The sequence below is a fragment of the Nelumbo lutea genome, chromosome 1 (assembly GCF_056320005.1).
Source record: "Nelumbo lutea isolate HS-2025 chromosome 1, American lotus-T2T, whole genome shotgun sequence".
In the NCBI taxonomy this organism is placed as follows: Eukaryota; Viridiplantae; Streptophyta; class Magnoliopsida; order Proteales; family Nelumbonaceae; genus Nelumbo; species Nelumbo lutea.
In genome coordinates, this window is record NC_142684.1 from 172,132,795 (window position 1) to 172,150,935 (window position 18,141).

The window sequence follows — 18,141 nt, forward strand, 5'->3', positions numbered from 1 at the left end:
TTGATGTATTCTAATTTTGGTAAGCTCGGCAGGTCAGAAATCGCAAGGCCAATTTGGTACATGGTGCAGGCCAGTTTGGCACCTGAGTTAGGACCACTTCAAGACGTCTACAGTTCCACTCGCAAAACTGCGACAATCATGATTCACCACACAAACACAATTCCCTGTACCTGGGACCACGTATCGAGATTACGTGGTTTGAGAAAACCTCTTGGTCATTCAATGCACTTTTTTTTTTGGAAAGTCTACGCGTGCCGCGTGGTTTCTATCTCTCACGTCAAACAGATGGTTGAACCCGACCGGAACCGGGTCCCTTTGGTTTAACCACAGTTATCAGTTGTTTTATATACGAAAGGCTCCCTTTGGCTTGGCAGAAAGGCGAAACCGTAACCCTTGGTGCTCTGCGTTTCCGTCCCATTCTGTTCTGCAACAACACGCATTTCCCTCTCCGAGGAAAACCTAACCCTTGTTCTTCATCTTATCTTCTCTCGCGGTTCTTCTAGGGCTTGGAATCCTGAACCGTTTTTTATTATCTTAATGGAAAATTAAATTCTTTGCACGTTGGGTTTTGACCATTCGGATACCTGAGATATTATTTTGTTTATGTGGATTTGTATCGGGGTTCTGCGGTCGCCGAATCAGGTTGTGTTCGTTGTTCCGGGCCATGGATCTAATTTCGAGGCGGAATTCATTCGTCAAGATCGGTTCGTGAAGATTGCGGCCATGGCGATCTTTTGAATCTCCAGACTTTGGATGTCCAATTACAGCTTCGTCTGGCTCCCCTTTCTCTGAAACGAAGGGTTTTTTGTTTCATTCATTTGGATCTGCTTGAAAGTATTGGACTCGCGACGATCAGTTGAGTTTGGGTGCGGCGGAGAATCTACCAACTTTTCGTTAGAGGCTTCGTCCGATCTTCAAGATTTGAAGAATTCTTTTGGTAGAACAGCATCAGAGGGATTCGAGTAGAAAGTTTCTAATTTTCACAAATTTGAGTTCTTGGAGGACGAACCTTCCACTTTGAATAGATCTTGTGTGTTCGTGCGATCGTTGTTTGTCTTATAGAAGACAACCGGAAGGAGATAATTACTTGTACTCATTATCTGTTTTTATTTTTTGAGTTTAAGATCAGGCCTTTTTTATTTTACGGCCTTTGAATTTCTTCCCCTCCTCTTTGGCCAATTTCTTTTTCTCGATTTCTCTTACGTTTATAGAAGAGTGAAAAGAAAAGGAATATGGCTGTGTATTATAAGTTTAAAAGTGCAAAAGATTACGACTCTATTCCCATCGACGGTCATTTCATATCAGTTGCGAATTTGAAAGAAAAAATATTTGAATCCAAGCATTTGGGCAGGGGCACCGATTTTGACCTCATGGTCTCCAACGCTCAAACCAATGAAGGTTGGTTCTTTCAGATTTTTTGATTGATTCATATATTCATTTTGCGTGTAGTGAAAACAATTTGTTAAGTCATGGGGTTTATTAGTTGTATCTTTTTAGGCTTGGATCCAGGTAGATCAATTCTCATGCTCTTTTACTGGTTGGTGTTTCGGTAGCATTGGGGTAGTTTGTGTTTGGGAGTTCTTGGATGCAAGTGCCAAGACGTTAGAACTTAGAAGGGATGGGATGATGAATTTAAAAGGAACTAAGTTTGAGGGCCGAATTGGCTGGATCTATTTTGAGGACGGATGTCAAATGTGGGATCAATTTATTATTACGATCCATATCTTGAGTTATTGCTATTTCTAGGTCCCACTTTGGGTTCCAAGGATTGCGTTTCACTTGTTCTATGTATGGTTACATGGGCTGGGTTGATCTCTCTGCAGTGTTTTATAGATGTTTCATTCTTTGCTTTGCGATTTCAGACTACCTTGTTGAAGACATGTTGATACCCAAAAATACCTCTGTTTTAGTACGTCGAGTACCTGGACGGCCGCGCATGCCCATTGTTCCTGAGCAGGATGAGTACAGCCTCACACCTTCAATCTTTGATCATTTCGTTCTTTGTTTTCTGTTCTTTTTTTTTTTTTAATTTTTGTATTTTTTATAACGTATTGTCTTTCAATATTTCTTAGTTTTGTATGGGTTAAATGATTAAATCAATCCTCTTTGTTTTAGTGGTGCCTTTTTGTGCTTTTAGTTGTAAACCATTCTGTGCTAGTGTCAATATCTTCTTCATTGCTAGTTGTTGTGAGGAAAGTTCTAGGTTCTGTTTGAGATGGGCTATCTGTCTGTTCTGCTGCAGGCAGAAAGTAGTAGAGAATAAGGTAGAGGATGCTCCACCAGCAAACAGTAGCTTCCCTATTGCAGATTCACCTGCTTTGAGATTTGTAAGCATTATCATCATTTTACTTTGATGTGGTTTGGTTCTTGCATGGTTTCATTGTCTAGTCTTGATTCATTCTTGTAATACTTATTTGGACTTTACAGCCTGAGGAGTCGGAATGGGACGAATTTGGTAATGATTTGTATGCCATTCCTGAAGTGCCACCAGTTCAATCGAGCAATCTGGTGCAGGATGCTCCTGCTCCCAATAAAGTTGATGAGGATAGCAAGATCAAAGCTTTAATTGACACGCCAGCCTTGGACTGGCAGCGGTGAGACCCTTTCCCTTGTCATATGTTGCTTTATATGATAATATGGTACCACTTGTCCATGCACTGTGTTTTCTTTTTTCACTAATATAATCCTTTCGAAATTCTAAATTTGATTGCAGGCAAACCCAAGAGGGTTTTGGCCCTGGTAGAGGATTTGGGAGGGGTATGGGTGGACGAATGATGGGTGGCCGGGGTTTTGGTAATTCTTCTGTCTATTTTTGTTAGAGTTCATTGAATTTCATAAGAATTATGCCAATTATTGCCGGCGAGCTTGATAACTTGCTTTTTGCAAGGTCGTGGTGGGTTGGAGCGAAAGACACCTCCTGCTGGTTATATCTGTCACAGATGCAAGGTGCCTGGTAAGTTGACATTCTTGTAGTGATGCATGGATTCTCCTAAATGGATGAAGTATCTGTGTCAGATACACATTTGGCTCTGACACTGCATGGATTCTTGAGGGACACTTCTATTTGACATTTTTCTTTCTATCATTGCTTGTTTGATACAAATTATACATTGAATGCCATTTTTCCTAGAAGATGTAAGTAACAAAGATAATCTTTCAAAATTTTTTTCAATAGGTTTATAATGTTAAAATTCAACAAAGTATGGAGTATTTATTAATGTGTTTGTTTACAGAGTGTTTGTTAGTTATTGCTTTATTTTGTCTTGCAATACTGCATTCTTGATGGTTCACCATGCTATGTTTTTTTTCATTTTTTTGTTTTTTGTATTGCGATCATATTTGCATATCATTACAGGTCTGTATACTCATCATTGTTGACCATGCTAATTATTTTTTGTGTGTTTGTTCTTTCTACTGCTACTGCTGCTATGACTACTACAATGGTCAAGTGAACTCATTGTTTGATCTGATACCATCCAGGTCATTTTATTCAGCACTGCCCTACAAATGGTGATCCTAATTATGATATTAAAAGAGTAAAACCTCCAACTGGTATTCCAAAATCAATGTTAATGGCAACCCCAGAGGGTTCTTATGCATTGCCAAGTGGTGCAGTTGCTGTTTTGAAGCCAAATGAGTAAGCTATCTATTCAACTTATTAATCTTGTACCTTTCTGTTATAGTAAAGCTCTGTTATAGGCTCGATGGTTACCTACAACCTTTTGAATTCAAAACAGGGCTGCATTTGAGAAGGAAATTGAAGGGTTACCCACCACTCGACCAATCAGTGATCTTCCACCAGATCTCCGCTGCCCATTATGCAAGGAAGTAATGAAAGATGCTGTACTAACAAGCAAGTGCTGTTTTAAGAGTTTTTGTGATAAATGTGAGGATTCTGGTCCATCTCACTTACCTCCCCTTCCATTCTTCCCTTTTATATTTTTTATAGGGATTGCTGGCTATGTTGTATGTATTAATTTGTTCATAAGATATCAAGAAACTGGATGCATCTGCAACTGTTTATTAGTAATTAAGGATCTGGCCACTTCAAACTAGCATTATCTTGATCCTTTTATTTGTTTCATACCTCAAATGGTCATCATATAACTTTTTGATGATTGTATTTGTAACTAATAACGTTTATCTTGCTCTTCAATGTGGGAAAGATAGTCTTGATTATCATTGTTACTGTTCTTTTAATTTGTCTAAAATTTATGTCTAGAGATTCTAAAATATGCCAACTCTTATTAAAAATAGGCATCAGGGACCACATTATTTCGAAGCCAATGTGTGTTTGTGGGGCCACCAACATACTTGCAGATGATCTTCTGCCTAATAAGACACTTAGGGACACTATCAACCGCATTTTGGAGTCAAATAACAGTAGCACAGAAAATGCAGGAAGCATGTTGCAAGTTCAAGGTTTGCTTTTAGTAATGTTTCTCTTTTTGGTTCAACTGTCTTCAAATTTTGTGTATCATACCCACTGGGTTTCTTCAGATATGGAGTCTGCTCGCATCCCACAACCAAAAGCCCCATCACCCACTCTTTCTGCGACTTCCAAGGGAGTGAACATTCCACCACCACAAAAATATGACACTCCAGATACCAAGGAGATAGCAAATGAAGGAAAAGCAGTTGTTAATGTTCCGCAACAGTCCATAGAGAAAGGAAAGACTGTAAGAACTGTTGATGTATCAGAAGCCACACATGAGTCAATAAGTATGAAGGAACCAACATCTCAGGGAAGTGCTCCACTTGTTGAGGAGGAAGTTCAACAGAAGATGCCTGCTGGTGAGCCAGGTAAAAACTGTCTTCTTTTGTAAGTCATATTTACTTGTCCTGGGGCCCTTGGACAATGAACAGTTCTACTTTTTCTATTCTTAAGTCTCACAATTTGTAGATGCTTAGGCCGTGAAGACTTTTTCACCTTTTCATTTCTTCTGATTGTAATCTGTTTGTCTTACATGGTGTCTTGTGAGTGGGCTTTTTTCCCTAATTCATTTAAGAGATGTCCTACTTACCAATATTTGCAGGAACTAGTGCTAACAACAGGAAGTCCATAAGGTTATAATTTTTGAATTTAGGTAAAGGATCATTTACATATTGACATTTTATTTTCTGGGTTTTCAGGAAAGAAAAAGAAGAAGAAGAAAGTCCGTTTACCTCTAAATGGTTAGTGCTTTGTACCCCATATCTCTTCCTGATCTTGTTTTGTATAAATCTTTTTCCAGTGTCCTTGCTTCTTGGGTATTGACCATGAAACATAGAAAAAATCTTGAGCAAATATTTTAATGTGTGGTCAATGAAGAAAATAAAAAAAGAAATTCTTTTGATGGTAAAGGGAAATTTTTTATTAAAAGAAAAAAGGGGGTATTACAAGCAAGAAAAAGGCTATTACAAGAATATGGAAAACGTGCGCATGCAGTGAGCATAAATTTGATTTTCCAGGAATGTTCAGTTCTCGTTTTTTACTTATGTGCGTGTTTGTGCTCTTGCACAGGAATTTTAATATCTTCACTAGTCATACTTTTCCTTGTTTGCTTTTCTTGGTTACTAAGTTTTATTAATTGTTAGTAATTTGTGTTGCAGCTGCAGACATGCAGTGGAGAGCCTCTCAGGATCTTGCAGCTGAAAGCTATATGATGCCTCTTGGACCTTCAACCTATAACCCATATTGGACTGGTCTACCTCTTGGGATGGATGGATATGTGGCTCCTTATGCTAGTACTATGCCATATATGGGCTACACCCCTGGGCCATTTGATGTTCCCTTTGGAGGAATGCTGCCACAAGATCCATTTCTAGGAGGACAGGGATATATGTTGCCTGTTGTACCACCTCAGAGGTATTTTAATGAAAGATATGTTGTGCTTCTTCCTGTGATTTTCTTTTTTGTTTTGTTGGGATGGGTGTTGGGGTTGTTGAGTTAATATTTGGCTTGCAAATGGGTTGCCAAAAGTCTAATTGGTTTGTGAAACTTGAAAATTTTCAGGGACCTCGCAGAATTTGCTATGGGCTCAACTCCTGCACCCCCAGTCATGAGCAGAGAGGAATTTGAGGCTCGGAAGGCTGACCTAAGGAGAAGGCGTGAAATTGAACGACGTGGTGAAAGGTAAGTTATCATTCTCGCTAAATTTATTTGGTTGCTTTGCCTTTTCGTGCAACAGCTCTAGTGCAATCCCGTGTGATCAAGATTCCTTGGAATTTCTTTGACCATTTCTCTTTTCATAATGCTCTGTGCCTTTTCCTGCAACTCCCCTAAGCTTTACAGTTAATCACATTGGAGATGTATGTTGTGTCTTGGTTATTTTGTGTGATTCTGAAATGACATGAGATTCTTTGGTCCCCATGATTTATTTGTATGTGGAAGACCGAGAGCAAGAGGTTCTTTTAATGTGTATTTCCAACTCTTTGGTGTTTTTTCTATCAATTTTCTTTGGTAGTTGGTGAATGTGGATGTAAATTGCAATTGCATCTAGAAGGGTTTCTTGTGTTCCACATCAAATTTCATTCCTTGCAGCATGGAAAAATCCACTCCTAAGCACCAAAAGTGTGGGTGTTCATGTATAAAGGAAGTTGTGTTTGATTCTTTCTGGTAAAAATTGGAGAAGATGAAATTACTGATAAGGTCCCTTTTATCCGAACCATGCCTCATTTGGTGGGAGCTAATTGATTAAACAGTATGGAAATTGATAATGTTGTCAAATTCTGTTCTTCGCTACATTTTTTATCCATTGTTGCTTGTGATTTTCTGGTTGTTGGCTGCTTGCTTAGGTGTTGTAATTGACCTGTAATATGATGTTTAATGTTTTTCCGTATCTGAGTTTGAAGCTTCTTTTTTTCTTGTGCAGCAGGGAGTGTTCCAAGGAACGTGAAGTTGGTAGAGAAGTGAGCAACAGTGGTGATGTTTCTTCAATGAAACCCAAACCTGTATGTCTTTTTTGTCGTCTAAATTTGCCTTGCATTTATGGTTCTGTACTGCAGGTTGATATTATTCATGTTTACAGAAAGGTTGGCAAGAAAACGAAATTGTTCTTTTTTCTTTTTCATCATTGGAAAAAAGAAAAAGGCGTTTTGTTGCTGGTGCTGTGATTTGCCAATCTTTTCAAATCAAAGCATCCTAAAACATGAAACCACCGGATTACAAAATTCCATTGGGTATAAATCTTTAGGTTGATTAGTGGTATAGCATTGTGTAGGCAAATGGTTGGCTATAGTTAACAAGAACCCTTTGACTTCTACGTACTAATGGACATGGTGGGACCTGTGTTCATGGGTCCAACCATGCCTGAGGTGTGAAGTCTGGTTTGATGCTCTGCTAACATTGCTCAATGCTCAGGAGAGTTGGTCCAAAATTCTTGATTTTTTGTTGAGTTGGACCATAGAGAATCTGCCATAAGTAAAACCTAAATGGGGTGTATGGGGTCATTTGTTGTATTTTTCAGGATTTTATAGGATTATGGTCAGAAGTGGCTTTCAGATTTTGATTCCATAGTCCTCACTTCAAAAGGTCTGTGGTGGGGCTATAAAAGATTGCATCCGTTCCCAAAATCAAAACCTGCCACTAACCAACTTCAACTCTAGTCATCCTCGAGGTTTTATGTTCACATTGCCCTTCCTATGTATGTTCACTTTTCCAGTTCCACATCCTTGTTGTATTCTACCGTGTGGAAGTGGAACATTACATTTGTTGGTGTGGTGGGCATCTATATCTTGTTGAATGAATAATAAGGTGTATTTGTTTCAACACAAAATGGACAAAAAAACCGGGAACCTTTTCATTGCAAGATGGAAATAAATCCATTTTATGTTAACATAAATTCATTGTGGGGAAATAAACATATTGTAAAATAAGCACTTGTTTCGAATTGGGCATTTGGTAGTCCTTTTCTCCAATAATCACTTAAATAAGCATGTGTGATTATTTGGTCATTCATTTTCTTTCAAAATTTTAAAATATGAAGGTATTTTTACTAAATTATTTTTATGAAAGCATTTTAACGAAAACACTTTTATAAAAGTAATTTTATGAAAAACACTTTTATGAAATCACTTTTGTAAGAGTATTTTTATTAAAATGTTTTTATAAAAGTACTGTTATCATGAAAGTATTTTAATAAAAATATTTTTATAAAAGTATTTTATGAAAACACTTCAATAAAAGTATTTTTGTTAAAGCATTTTTATGAAAGTACTTTTATAAAAGCACTTTAATAAACTAATTTTTATAAAATACTTTTATAAAAACACTTTTATGGATAAAAGTATTTCTCTAAAAGTACTTTTATAAGAGTATTTTTGCGAAAGCATTTTTATAAAAGTATTTTTATGAAAATATTTTTATAGAAGTACTTTTATAAAATTCAACTAGGGATAATTTTATAAGTGGTATTTGAAAATTCAATTAGGGATACTTTTGAAAAAGAAAATGAACAAATGTTTATCGTATAAGCACTTAAAAAAATTGGAAATTTGGGCTTAAAAAAATAACCACTTATTTTTAAAATCGGCACTTATTTTGGATTTATTTTCCAAACACCAATGAGTGTTTAATGTTGTGGTTTCCACCCAAATAAGTATTTATCAACTTATTGGGTCATGTAAGAGTGATTAATGGGGTCTGAATTTGCGCTTTGGTACTTACCTAATTCGTCCATTTTTACATGGTACTTATCCCCGGACTCACGAATCCTGAAACTGAAGGGAAGGGCAAAGAGGTGAAAAGCTTTTACACCTTAAATCTTGATCGCACACGTTATGTGGTCAAAATGCAGCATTATGTCTTTCTATGCCTTTCACCTGTTATTTTTGGCTTAGAATTGTGAAAAGGAGCAATACTGCCACGAGGATGGGGCTTTGGCAACTTTGGCTTTACATTAGGCGGGCATCCGTGCTGGGTGGTGGCCCTTAGTGTTGTGGCTTTGCTTAATTGCCAATTGCTACTGCCTACTGGTTTATCCCATCTCTTCAATGCACCCATTTGGGTGGTTGTCCAAACCTGAGTGGCGTTTGCGTTATTAGTGTAGCATTAAAATTATTATTAGTAATAAAAGGTTATGCCCAGTATCGTTAGGATGAAAATGATGCAAAAAATTTGTTCCTCGGTTCAAAAAACTTGGACTGAAATTTCTCGGTGAAAATTTTGTTTCTGTTTTGATTTTGTTTTTGATTAATTTTAAAGTAAATGGTAAAAGTGGTTTTCATTTTCTAATGGGTCAAGTTTTGCTCAAATTTTACGGTAGGATGAAAATGCTGGGAAATAAAGGGTTGGGGTAGGTCAAAAATTAACTCGTGGTTCGCTATGGTCGTCTCGTTGTCATTAGTTGAGAGGTTTGTTCTAAATATATATTTTTTTCTTTGACTTGCTACAGAAGTTGACTTCTCAATCGCTGAGCCCGGACCGGGATCGCCATCACCACTACCAACACCGCCGATCGGAGAAGGCGTCAAGTCCGGAACGTTCCTCACGGGAGATCGAGTCAGCTCGATTGGGGAAGAGGAGTCGAGCTGATGATTATCACCACCACCGTCATCATCACGATGAAGCCACTCCAGCGGCAGTTACAACCGAATCGGCCAAGGCGGCAGCCGCGGGGGCGGACAGGAAACAGAAAGGCAGCGTCTTCTCCCGTATCAGCTTCCCTGATGAGGGAGGAAGTAAGAAGAGGAAATTGTCGTCTTCTACGACGGAGAAAAGCGAAAATCTCTCCAACGGGTACAAGGACTATGAGCCTCCTGCTTCCTCCACTCATCACAGGTCCTCGTCGAATGGCTACCGTGATGACTGGAAACCACCGGTCAAGGCAACTTCTGTATCGAGTGTGGGAGGGGCTCGAAGAAGCAGCAGCGTAATCGATCACGACTCCAGTGACGAAGACCGGCACTTCAAGAGAAAACCTTCACGATACGAGCCGCCACCGCCACCCCCTTCGGACGAGTGGGAAGAGGAAATCCGACCTTCGAGGAGCTCAAGAGATCGGGATCGTGGGAAAGACCATGACCGGGAGTACGAACGAGAACGCGGCTACAGCAAGCACAGTAGATAGATTGACGGTTGACGGCAAGGAATGCACTGCACTGTCCGCCATCAGTTCTGTCATCTCCTCTCGAAAATTCCATCAACGATACCGAAATGTGGCGGAGTGGAAATGTGGGGGAGAAGATAAGTAAGCTCTCTCTCTCTCTCTGTGTGTAAATGATTTGTAATAATCTTAATAGACGGAAGATGCAGAACGCTTCCTTCATGTCGCTGTTACTTATCTCAATGATAATAGTGCAATCTTTCCCAAAATGTTGTGTCTCGATATAGGCAGTCATGAATCCTGATTGGGTTTGGGTGAGAATCAAAATGGATAAATAGCAAAGGGAAGCCTGTAATGTAAGTGGTTTTGGGGCTGAAATTAAAACTAAAGTGAATCCGCGGTCTAAACTCTAAATTTAAATAATCTTTTTCCAACTTCGTAATTTATTTACCAAAAAAATTATTTAAGTAATCTGCCTCATATTGAAGAACATACAATAAAAATATAGCTTAAAACTTCACTTTGGGAACACGATGAATAAACATCTTGACGCAGCAGCATTCATTCAAGGGAATATTCCCAATTGGTACCCTGTATTCTGGGTTAGTGTCACTTTGGTTATTAATTTTAAAATATGAGAATTCAGTATCTAAATTTTCAAAATGTGATAATTTAGTTAAGTGGCATTTGAAAAAGATACAAATGTCCTTGTGTAATCTAATTTTTTTTATCAATTATCTAAACATTTAACAAAAAATTAAGTCTCAAATCCTTGTTTTTTCTATTTAAGAAACTTGAGGTCACCAAAATGTCTATTTACACGTGATCCCAATTTTTTGGATGAAAGAACAAGGATTTGCGATTATTTTTTGTCAACATTTGGATGGTTGATAAAGAAAATTAAATGACATTTAGAGGGTATTTATATTTTTTTAAATGTTATTTAACGATAAACTAACATATAGATTGTCACATTTTGAAAATTTGGGTGATGAATTATCACATTTTAAAGTTTAAAAACCAAGACCCAAATTAGAGGATACAAATGGAGAAGGATCATCCAAATCATGGTAGTCGGTGGAATCAACCGTGTAACATCACCGCAAATTCGCGACCGGTATTTCCAATGCTACTATGCTAGGGGTGATTTCTCATTCTTGGTTTCTTGCTAGTTCTTGCATTGAGAGGAGTACCCAAAAAGGAAAAGGTAAAAAGCCAGGCCTGTAATGCTGAATAACAGAAATATGGGAACTCTAGAGAGATCCCATAGAGCGGGAATGGATAAATTTGCAGACACCAGAATGTAGAATTCGTTGTAAAAAGATTGGAACGATTCCCTTATCTCGGCGTTGACAGATGATAATTTGGCAACAATAGAACAAGATACTGTAAGTGGAGTCCGGATCGTCTGTCTCCTAGGGACAGAAAATTCTGTCCCGTCTAATCCTATTTGAACACGTTCTCTTCGCCCAGCATATTTGAAACTAACGGAAAACTATTTCAAATTATTTCTAAGGGCGGTATGAAGTTCATTATTTATCAAATACGCTTAACCCATTCACCCTTCGTACCCACTCACTCTTTTCATTTCTGAATACTGCTGAGTTCGTCTCTTCTTCTCCCTCCCCTCTCCACCCATCGCCCCTTTGCCGCTGTAGTCCACGATAGTTCCATCTCTTGCCGATTTAAGTTTCTCTCACGTGATTCTCCTCTCTCCACCGACACGCTGTTGTACTCCGGCCACCTATTCAAGTTTCTCTTCCGTGGTTCTTCTCTCTCCCCACCAACACGCTACTGTACTCCGGCCACACAAGAACCCTCCTTGCCACTACAACCCTCGCCAGTGCTGTATTCCAGCTATCTCCGTAACCCTGCCTCACCCCTGCAACTCTCGTTGTACTTATTTCACCCCTGCGCAGCAGTTTGAAGTATAATATTATAAATATAGGATTTTAAATGGTGACTAGAAATCAGTAAACAACTACACCAATATTTTTAATCAAACATTCCCAATGTTATTTAATTCTAATATAATGATGTGAAGCTGACCAACAATAATTTAATAGATTTTGAGGCTTGCAATCAAATTTGTTCCATCTTTGATGAAATTTTTGAATCCATAGAGCACAAATGGATCAACAACAAGGATGACAAGCATAGATGATATAGATGAATTTGACATTGATTTTGTCAAAACGTACTTGTTCAATTCCCATATTTAACATTCATTGAAATGAAAAAGTATATAGTACATACATAGTAGAGCAAAAGAAAAGCCTTATATTATTTGTTCAATTCCCATACGTAAAATTCACTGAAATGAAAAGGTATATAGTATATACAGAGTAGAGCAAAAGAAAAGCCTTGTATTATTTAGGCCTAATCTCTTTTCCTTGGAGGCCACCTTGGATAATAAGACCAGACATCCAGTGACCACGCTTCACCTCCATGATAGTCATATTCACTTCCCCATCTTCTCCTATGTCGTTAAATAACTCATCCATCTCTATTTCCACCCATCCATCTTCTCCTCCGGTCTAGGGTAATGTGCCTCTTCTTGACCCACTAACATGGATGGCAACAATAATGGATGGTTGCAAGGTGAACCTACGGTTATTTATATGGTTGAAAATCACTCTAATATACAGCTGGTGAGGCAATTAGGGATCCAGATACAAACTTTGGATATCTCCACCCATAGTTTTGGCAAACCTTACATACTGTTAGGAGAAAGTTGAGGCCTTTTCCGTTCTTTGCCAATTTGAATTCAAGGTATGTGTTCGGGTTATGGTTGAGCTGTTCCTGAGAGACATGTGGTTGCCTAGTCATTGCCCGATCACCCGTCCACATCAGCATAGCTCAGTCAACTCCACGGCATACATTGACTCCGTAGCCTATGTTGGGCTATGCAATTACTATGGCCCCCCATCTTATCCTTTTAGCCACGTCAGGTATGCGTCACGCGAATAAGCATATCTATGGATAAAGAGGAGTAAGGAAGACAACTTCGCCGGAGAATAGGACTTTATTCCAAATACTTTGGTGGCTAACCTCATCCTGATAAGCCTGGAAGCCCAATCCGACCAGGACACGAATCTTCAGCTATAAAAAGGTACTCCATGCTCAAGGTAAGGGGTCGAACTTCTGACACCCATATTGTTACTTTGCTCAGACCAGCATCCTCATTGCTTGGCCCAATCATCCACCACCTTCTACTGACTTGAGAGTCGAAGTGCCTACTTGGGGATCCTTGGGCCTTTGACTTCCTTTTCTTGATCACAGGTCTTGAAGCGCGGTTGTGTCCTTCCACCTCGGCTCCGCCCTATTGGTAAGGACTATCTGGTTGCTTTCCTCATTTTGTGCACCACCTCGGATTGAGCAGCATCAAATTGGCACCGTTTGTGGGAAACACACGAAAAGCTTTTCTCGAAATCTCTCTCACCGTGCAATCAAGAAAGCGATCAAGATGTCGAGAAACCATTCTAAGCGATCAACAGGCCAATCCCCATCTTAGGAATCTTGCTGCCACAGTTCTCAACACCAAGAAACTTAGCAACACCTAGCCATAGTTGACCCTACGCAATTCTAGGCGATACAAGAGAAGGTCGACAAGATCTTCGAGATGATGCAGAACCTAGGATCCATGACATCGTCCAACAGGGTCATCCCGCCTCACTCCCCGACACGTACGAAAGATGATCCTCGCCTCAAGGACCCCAAAGCGCACTGTGCTGACAAGGGGGCAGTGTAGTCCAATCAAGAAAAGCAGGACACAACAAGAAAGTCTATCCCCTCTGTCCGCTCTTGCGAACCTGGCAACAACAGCAGGACGCACCAAACCACGTGGATATCCGCCAAAGAAAGGCTCAGTAGATGGGCGCCGCCTCACGTGGTCTCCATCGCCGAATCCAGCTCCGTGAAAGACCGCCCTGTGCGCCCTAAGAAAGAAAGGGCAACATACACCACGACTCTGGTCCATAGGGGTGCCGAAATTCGAGAACTCCAACAATGCTTAGAAGAGTTGGAGCGTAGCCAAATCCAGAGGAGCACGGCGTCGATTGTAGATCAGCCCGTGCAACCAACTACTCACCTTGTCAAAGAACCACCATTCATCCAAGAGATCGTTGATGAGGTGCCTCCCACAGGATGGCAGACACCTCAGTTGGAAAAATACGATGGGAACACTGACCCTATCGACCACGTCGAGGCCCTGAAAGCTCAAATGATGCTACATGGATCTTCCGTGGGCCTGATGTGCAAGACTCTCATACACTACCCCTGCGCTCCATAGCATCGTGGAGTCAGCTAGAGGCCCAGTTTCGGGCACAATTTACAGTCTACTAGAAGTTGTCAGAAACCTGAACCAGTCTATAGTTGTCACTGAAGCACTTCAGGTCAAAATCCTGAACCAGTCTGTAGTTGTCACCGCCATCCAACATGGACTCTTTCCCTTGCCATTCAACTTCTCCATCTCCAAACACCTTCCGTAGACATTAGCCGACCTAATGACTCATGCCCAGAAGTATATCAACGCGGAAGAAGCACGTGCATAGATGCGAGATGAGGAAGAAAGGCCCGGCAAAAAGAGGAGAGACACCAAGGAGCGAAAGTTAGAAAGATCATATCGGAACCACAAGAGGTAGGACCTATGACCTGATCACAGACCACGAACATTGTCGTCGACTTAGCAGAACTTCACGCTACGGTCTGAAGTCCTGATGCAAATCCGTGTTCGCAGTTATGTTCAACGGCCTGAGAAGATGAAAACACAAGGCAACAAGAGGAACCACAACAAGTATTCGAGTTCCATAGAGACCATAGCTACGACACGGAGAACTGTTTCGACCTGTGCAACCACATCAAAGACCTAATCAGGCATGGGTACCTCGACGGGTTCGTCGACAAAAGCAAGAAGCCAGCATAGGAAGAACAGCACATGGAGAATGCTCGGCCACCGCCCCCGCCCTGAGCCCCTCCTGTTGGTGTGATCCACGTAATATCATGAGGAATCCCCGTAGGAGGAGAGAGCAGCTCGGGGCGTAAGAAGTATGCATGGCTATGTGAAATTGACACCTGGGGGCACAAGAAGAAGCGCAACCAGTCAATCACCTTCACCGACGACGACCTCTGAGGAGTTCAAACCCCGCATGACGACGCCTTGGTAATCACATCCGAGGTTGCCAATTTTGAGATGCGGCGGATTCTGGTTGATACAGGTAGTCCGCTGATGTGCTTTTCGAGGACGCATTCGAGAAGCTTGGCATAGACAAAGAGTGCCTCACCCCGTCAACACTCCCCTAATAGGCTTCTATAGGGATTCCCTCTTGACCATTGGGAGGATAACCCTTCCCCTCCTGATTAGAGATGGCAACATCACTGCGACGACCATGGTGGACTTCATTGTGGTCCGTTGCTCCTCGTCTTACAATGCTATCCTCGATAGGCCAACCCTTAATGCTCTGTAGGCTATGGTCTCCACATTCCACCTTGCCATGAGGTTCCCCACCGAATACGGCATAGGCGTAGCATGTGGAAACCAATGAACTGCATGGCTGTGCTACTTGCTTTCTTGCCAAGGACCATGCCCAACCGCAAAAACATTGATGGATGAAGCTTATGATCTACGGGACGAGGTGAAATTACAGCGTGGTCAACCTATCGAAGACCTCATCCAGGTGCCACTCAATGAGAAAGACCTTGAGAAGACGGTCCAGGTCAGCTCTCTCCTAGATGACCACCTTGGGGAAGAACTTGTGCAGCTTCTAAGAGATCACGCCGACGTGTTCGCCTGGTCGGCGGCGGATATGCCGGGGATTGACCTCGAAGTCATCACACACCGCATGAACACTGACCCTCGCTACTGACCTATCAAGCAGAAGAAGAGAAGCTTTGCTACAGAACGGTGGCAAGTGATCGCTGATGAAGTGCAGAAGTTGTTCGACGCCGGCTTCATTCGGGAAGTCAAACACCCTGACTGGCTGACCAACGTGGTGATGGTGAAGAAAGCCAATGGGAAGTGGAGGATATGCATCAACTTCACCGACCTAAACAAAGACTACCCTAAAGACAGCTTCCCTCTACCGAGGATCGATCAGCTCGTCGATGCAACGGCAGGCCATGAACTTCTGATCTTCATGGATGCTTTCTCGGGGTACAACCAAATCCAAATGCACCTTGATGGCCAAGAGAAAATGACTTTCATCACCGACTGCGGCCTATATTGTTACAAGGTAATGCCCTTCGGCCTCAAGAACGCCGATGCTGCTTATCAATGGCTGGTGAACGAGATGTTCAAGGATCAGATCGATCAAAATGTGTAAGCGTACGTTGACGATATGCTCGTAAAAAGCAAGATGGTTGAGCTTCACCTTGTAGACCTAAATGAAGTCTTTGACACCCTCGGGAAGTATAAGATGAAGTTGAACCCAACCAAGTGCGGTTTCGGGGTCGGCACTGGTAAATTCTTGGGGTTCATGGTGACACAGAGGGGGATTGAAGCAAATCCAGAGAAAATACAGGACATCTTCGACATGCAATCGCCCTGGATTCACAAAGAAGTGCAGTGACACCGGCAGAGTAGCCGCCCTTAGTAGGTTCATGTCCAAATTTTCAGACCGGTGCCTGCCCTTCTTTAATGCCCTTAAGCGACCAAAGAACGTCCAATGGACCGAGGAATGTGAATGGTCCTTTAAAGAACTGAAGCAATACTTGAGCTCGCCGCCTCTCCTCACCAAACCGAACTTAGGGGATGAGCTACTGATCTACCTCTCGGCCGGGGATGAGGTCATCAGCTAGGTGCTAGTTAAGGAGGAGGACCGGGTACAGAGGCCAATCTACTATACCAGCAAGGTCCTCAATGCGCGCAAAAACCCGATACTCCAACTTGGAAAAAATGGCCCTAGCCTTGGTCGCCTCGGCCAGAAATCTTAGGCCATATTTCCAGGCCCACAGTATTCGAGTACTCACCAACCAACCCCTCAAGTAGGTCCTCCAAAGAATGGAAGCATCTAGCCACCTAATCAAATGAAGCATAGAGCTGAGTGAGTTCGACATCGAGTACGCACCTCGTCTCGCGATCAAGGCTCAGTCTCTGGTAGACTTCATTGCTGAATGTATGTTCACTACCAAGGATTTGGCCCCGTCGCCACAAGTATGCACTCTGCACGTGGATGGCTCATCAAATCGTTAAAGGCAGCAAGGCCGGCCTCATCCTCCTTGTCCCAGATCACACGGTGTTAGACTACGCTCTCAGGTTCAAGTTCAAAGCATCCAATAACGAGCCTGAGTATGAGGCCTTGATCGTCGGACTTCGCCTCGCCCTGGACCTGGGAGCTTGGAGAATAGAAGCCTTCAGCGACTCTCAGCTGGTAGTCAACCAGATCCACGACTAGTTCGAGACACGAACGCCCACGATGGCGAGCTATCTACAGAAGGTGCAAGAGCTTGTCCACCGGCTTGAGCACTTCAACATCCAACAATTCCTCGAGCCAAAAACATACGATTCATTGCATTGTCCAAGCTAGCTAGCTCCCCAAAAACCGACCTCGACATGACAGTGCGATTGGACACACTGGCCCAGTCGAGCATTGCACTTACGACACTCCTCATCCTCCCAGTATAAGATGATCCATCCTGGATGGACCCCATCACGTAGTACCTTCGAGAGGGCACACTTCCAGAGGATCGGATAGAAGCAAAGAGGCTCCAGCATAGATCAGCCCGATACTGCCTTATCCAATGTCAGCAATACTGCCCCTCACATGCTCTCCCATACCTAGAGTGCCTCTCCCTAGCTGAAGTAGATTATGTCCTCAGGGAGATTCACGAAGGCATTTGCGGAGATCACTCCGACACGTGCACCCTGGCCCATAAGGCACTTCGGCAAGGTAACTTTTGGTCGACGATGAAGCAAGACGCAGCCGAGCTTGTTCGGAAGTGCGACAGTTGTCAATGACATTCCAACCTCCATCATCAGCCCGCAGCCCCCTTTCCCACCGTGGTTGCACAAAAGAAGTTCCTCCTAGTGGTAGCAGAGTACTTCACCAAATGGGTGGAAGCCGAAGCACTAGCATGCATTACCGCACACAATGCCCAAAATTTTTTCTGGCAAGGTAAT

At 41.9% G+C, this 18,141-nt stretch overlaps 1 protein-coding gene across 2 annotated transcripts; it reads left to right on the top strand.

The window, feature by feature from the left end:
- The first annotated feature begins 368 nt into the window (after positions 1 to 368).
- LOC148879214 (E3 ubiquitin ligase PARAQUAT TOLERANCE 3-like) lies at positions 369 to 10,294 on the top strand. Of its 2 annotated transcripts, none has more exons than XM_088960671.1 (15): positions 369 to 1,398; positions 1,863 to 1,962; positions 2,243 to 2,327; positions 2,428 to 2,594; positions 2,714 to 2,793; positions 2,888 to 2,953; positions 3,481 to 3,637; positions 3,738 to 3,886; positions 4,258 to 4,422; positions 4,501 to 4,803; positions 5,134 to 5,175; positions 5,593 to 5,848; positions 5,996 to 6,115; positions 6,855 to 6,933; positions 9,375 to 10,294. In XM_088960671.1, exons 1-15 carry the CDS (start codon positions 1,233 to 1,235, stop codon positions 10,047 to 10,049), a joined length of 2,610 nt encoding a protein of 869 aa, XP_088816797.1. In that variant the 5' UTR covers positions 369 to 1,232; the 3' UTR covers positions 10,050 to 10,294. The 2 variants fall into 2 exon arrangements, with proteins under 2 accessions (XP_088816797.1, XP_088816798.1); XM_088960672.1 differs by having other exon boundaries at positions 6,858 to 6,933.
- The last annotated feature ends 7,847 nt before the right edge of the window (positions 10,295 to 18,141 follow it).

Bases quoted from the DNA above. Each gene is read 5' to 3' on its own strand.
- LOC148879214 (XM_088960671.1), top strand. From the start codon at position 1,233: ATGGCTGTGTATTATAAGTTTAAAAGTGCAAAAGATTACGACTCTATT. The intron at 2,794-2,887 runs GTAATTCTTCTG...GCTTTTTGCAAG, and splicing joins GATGGGTGGCCGGGGTTTTG to GTCGTGGTGGGTTGGAGCGA. The intron at 3,638-3,737 runs GTAAGCTATCTA...AATTCAAAACAG, and splicing joins GCTGTTTTGAAGCCAAATGA to GGCTGCATTTGAGAAGGAAA.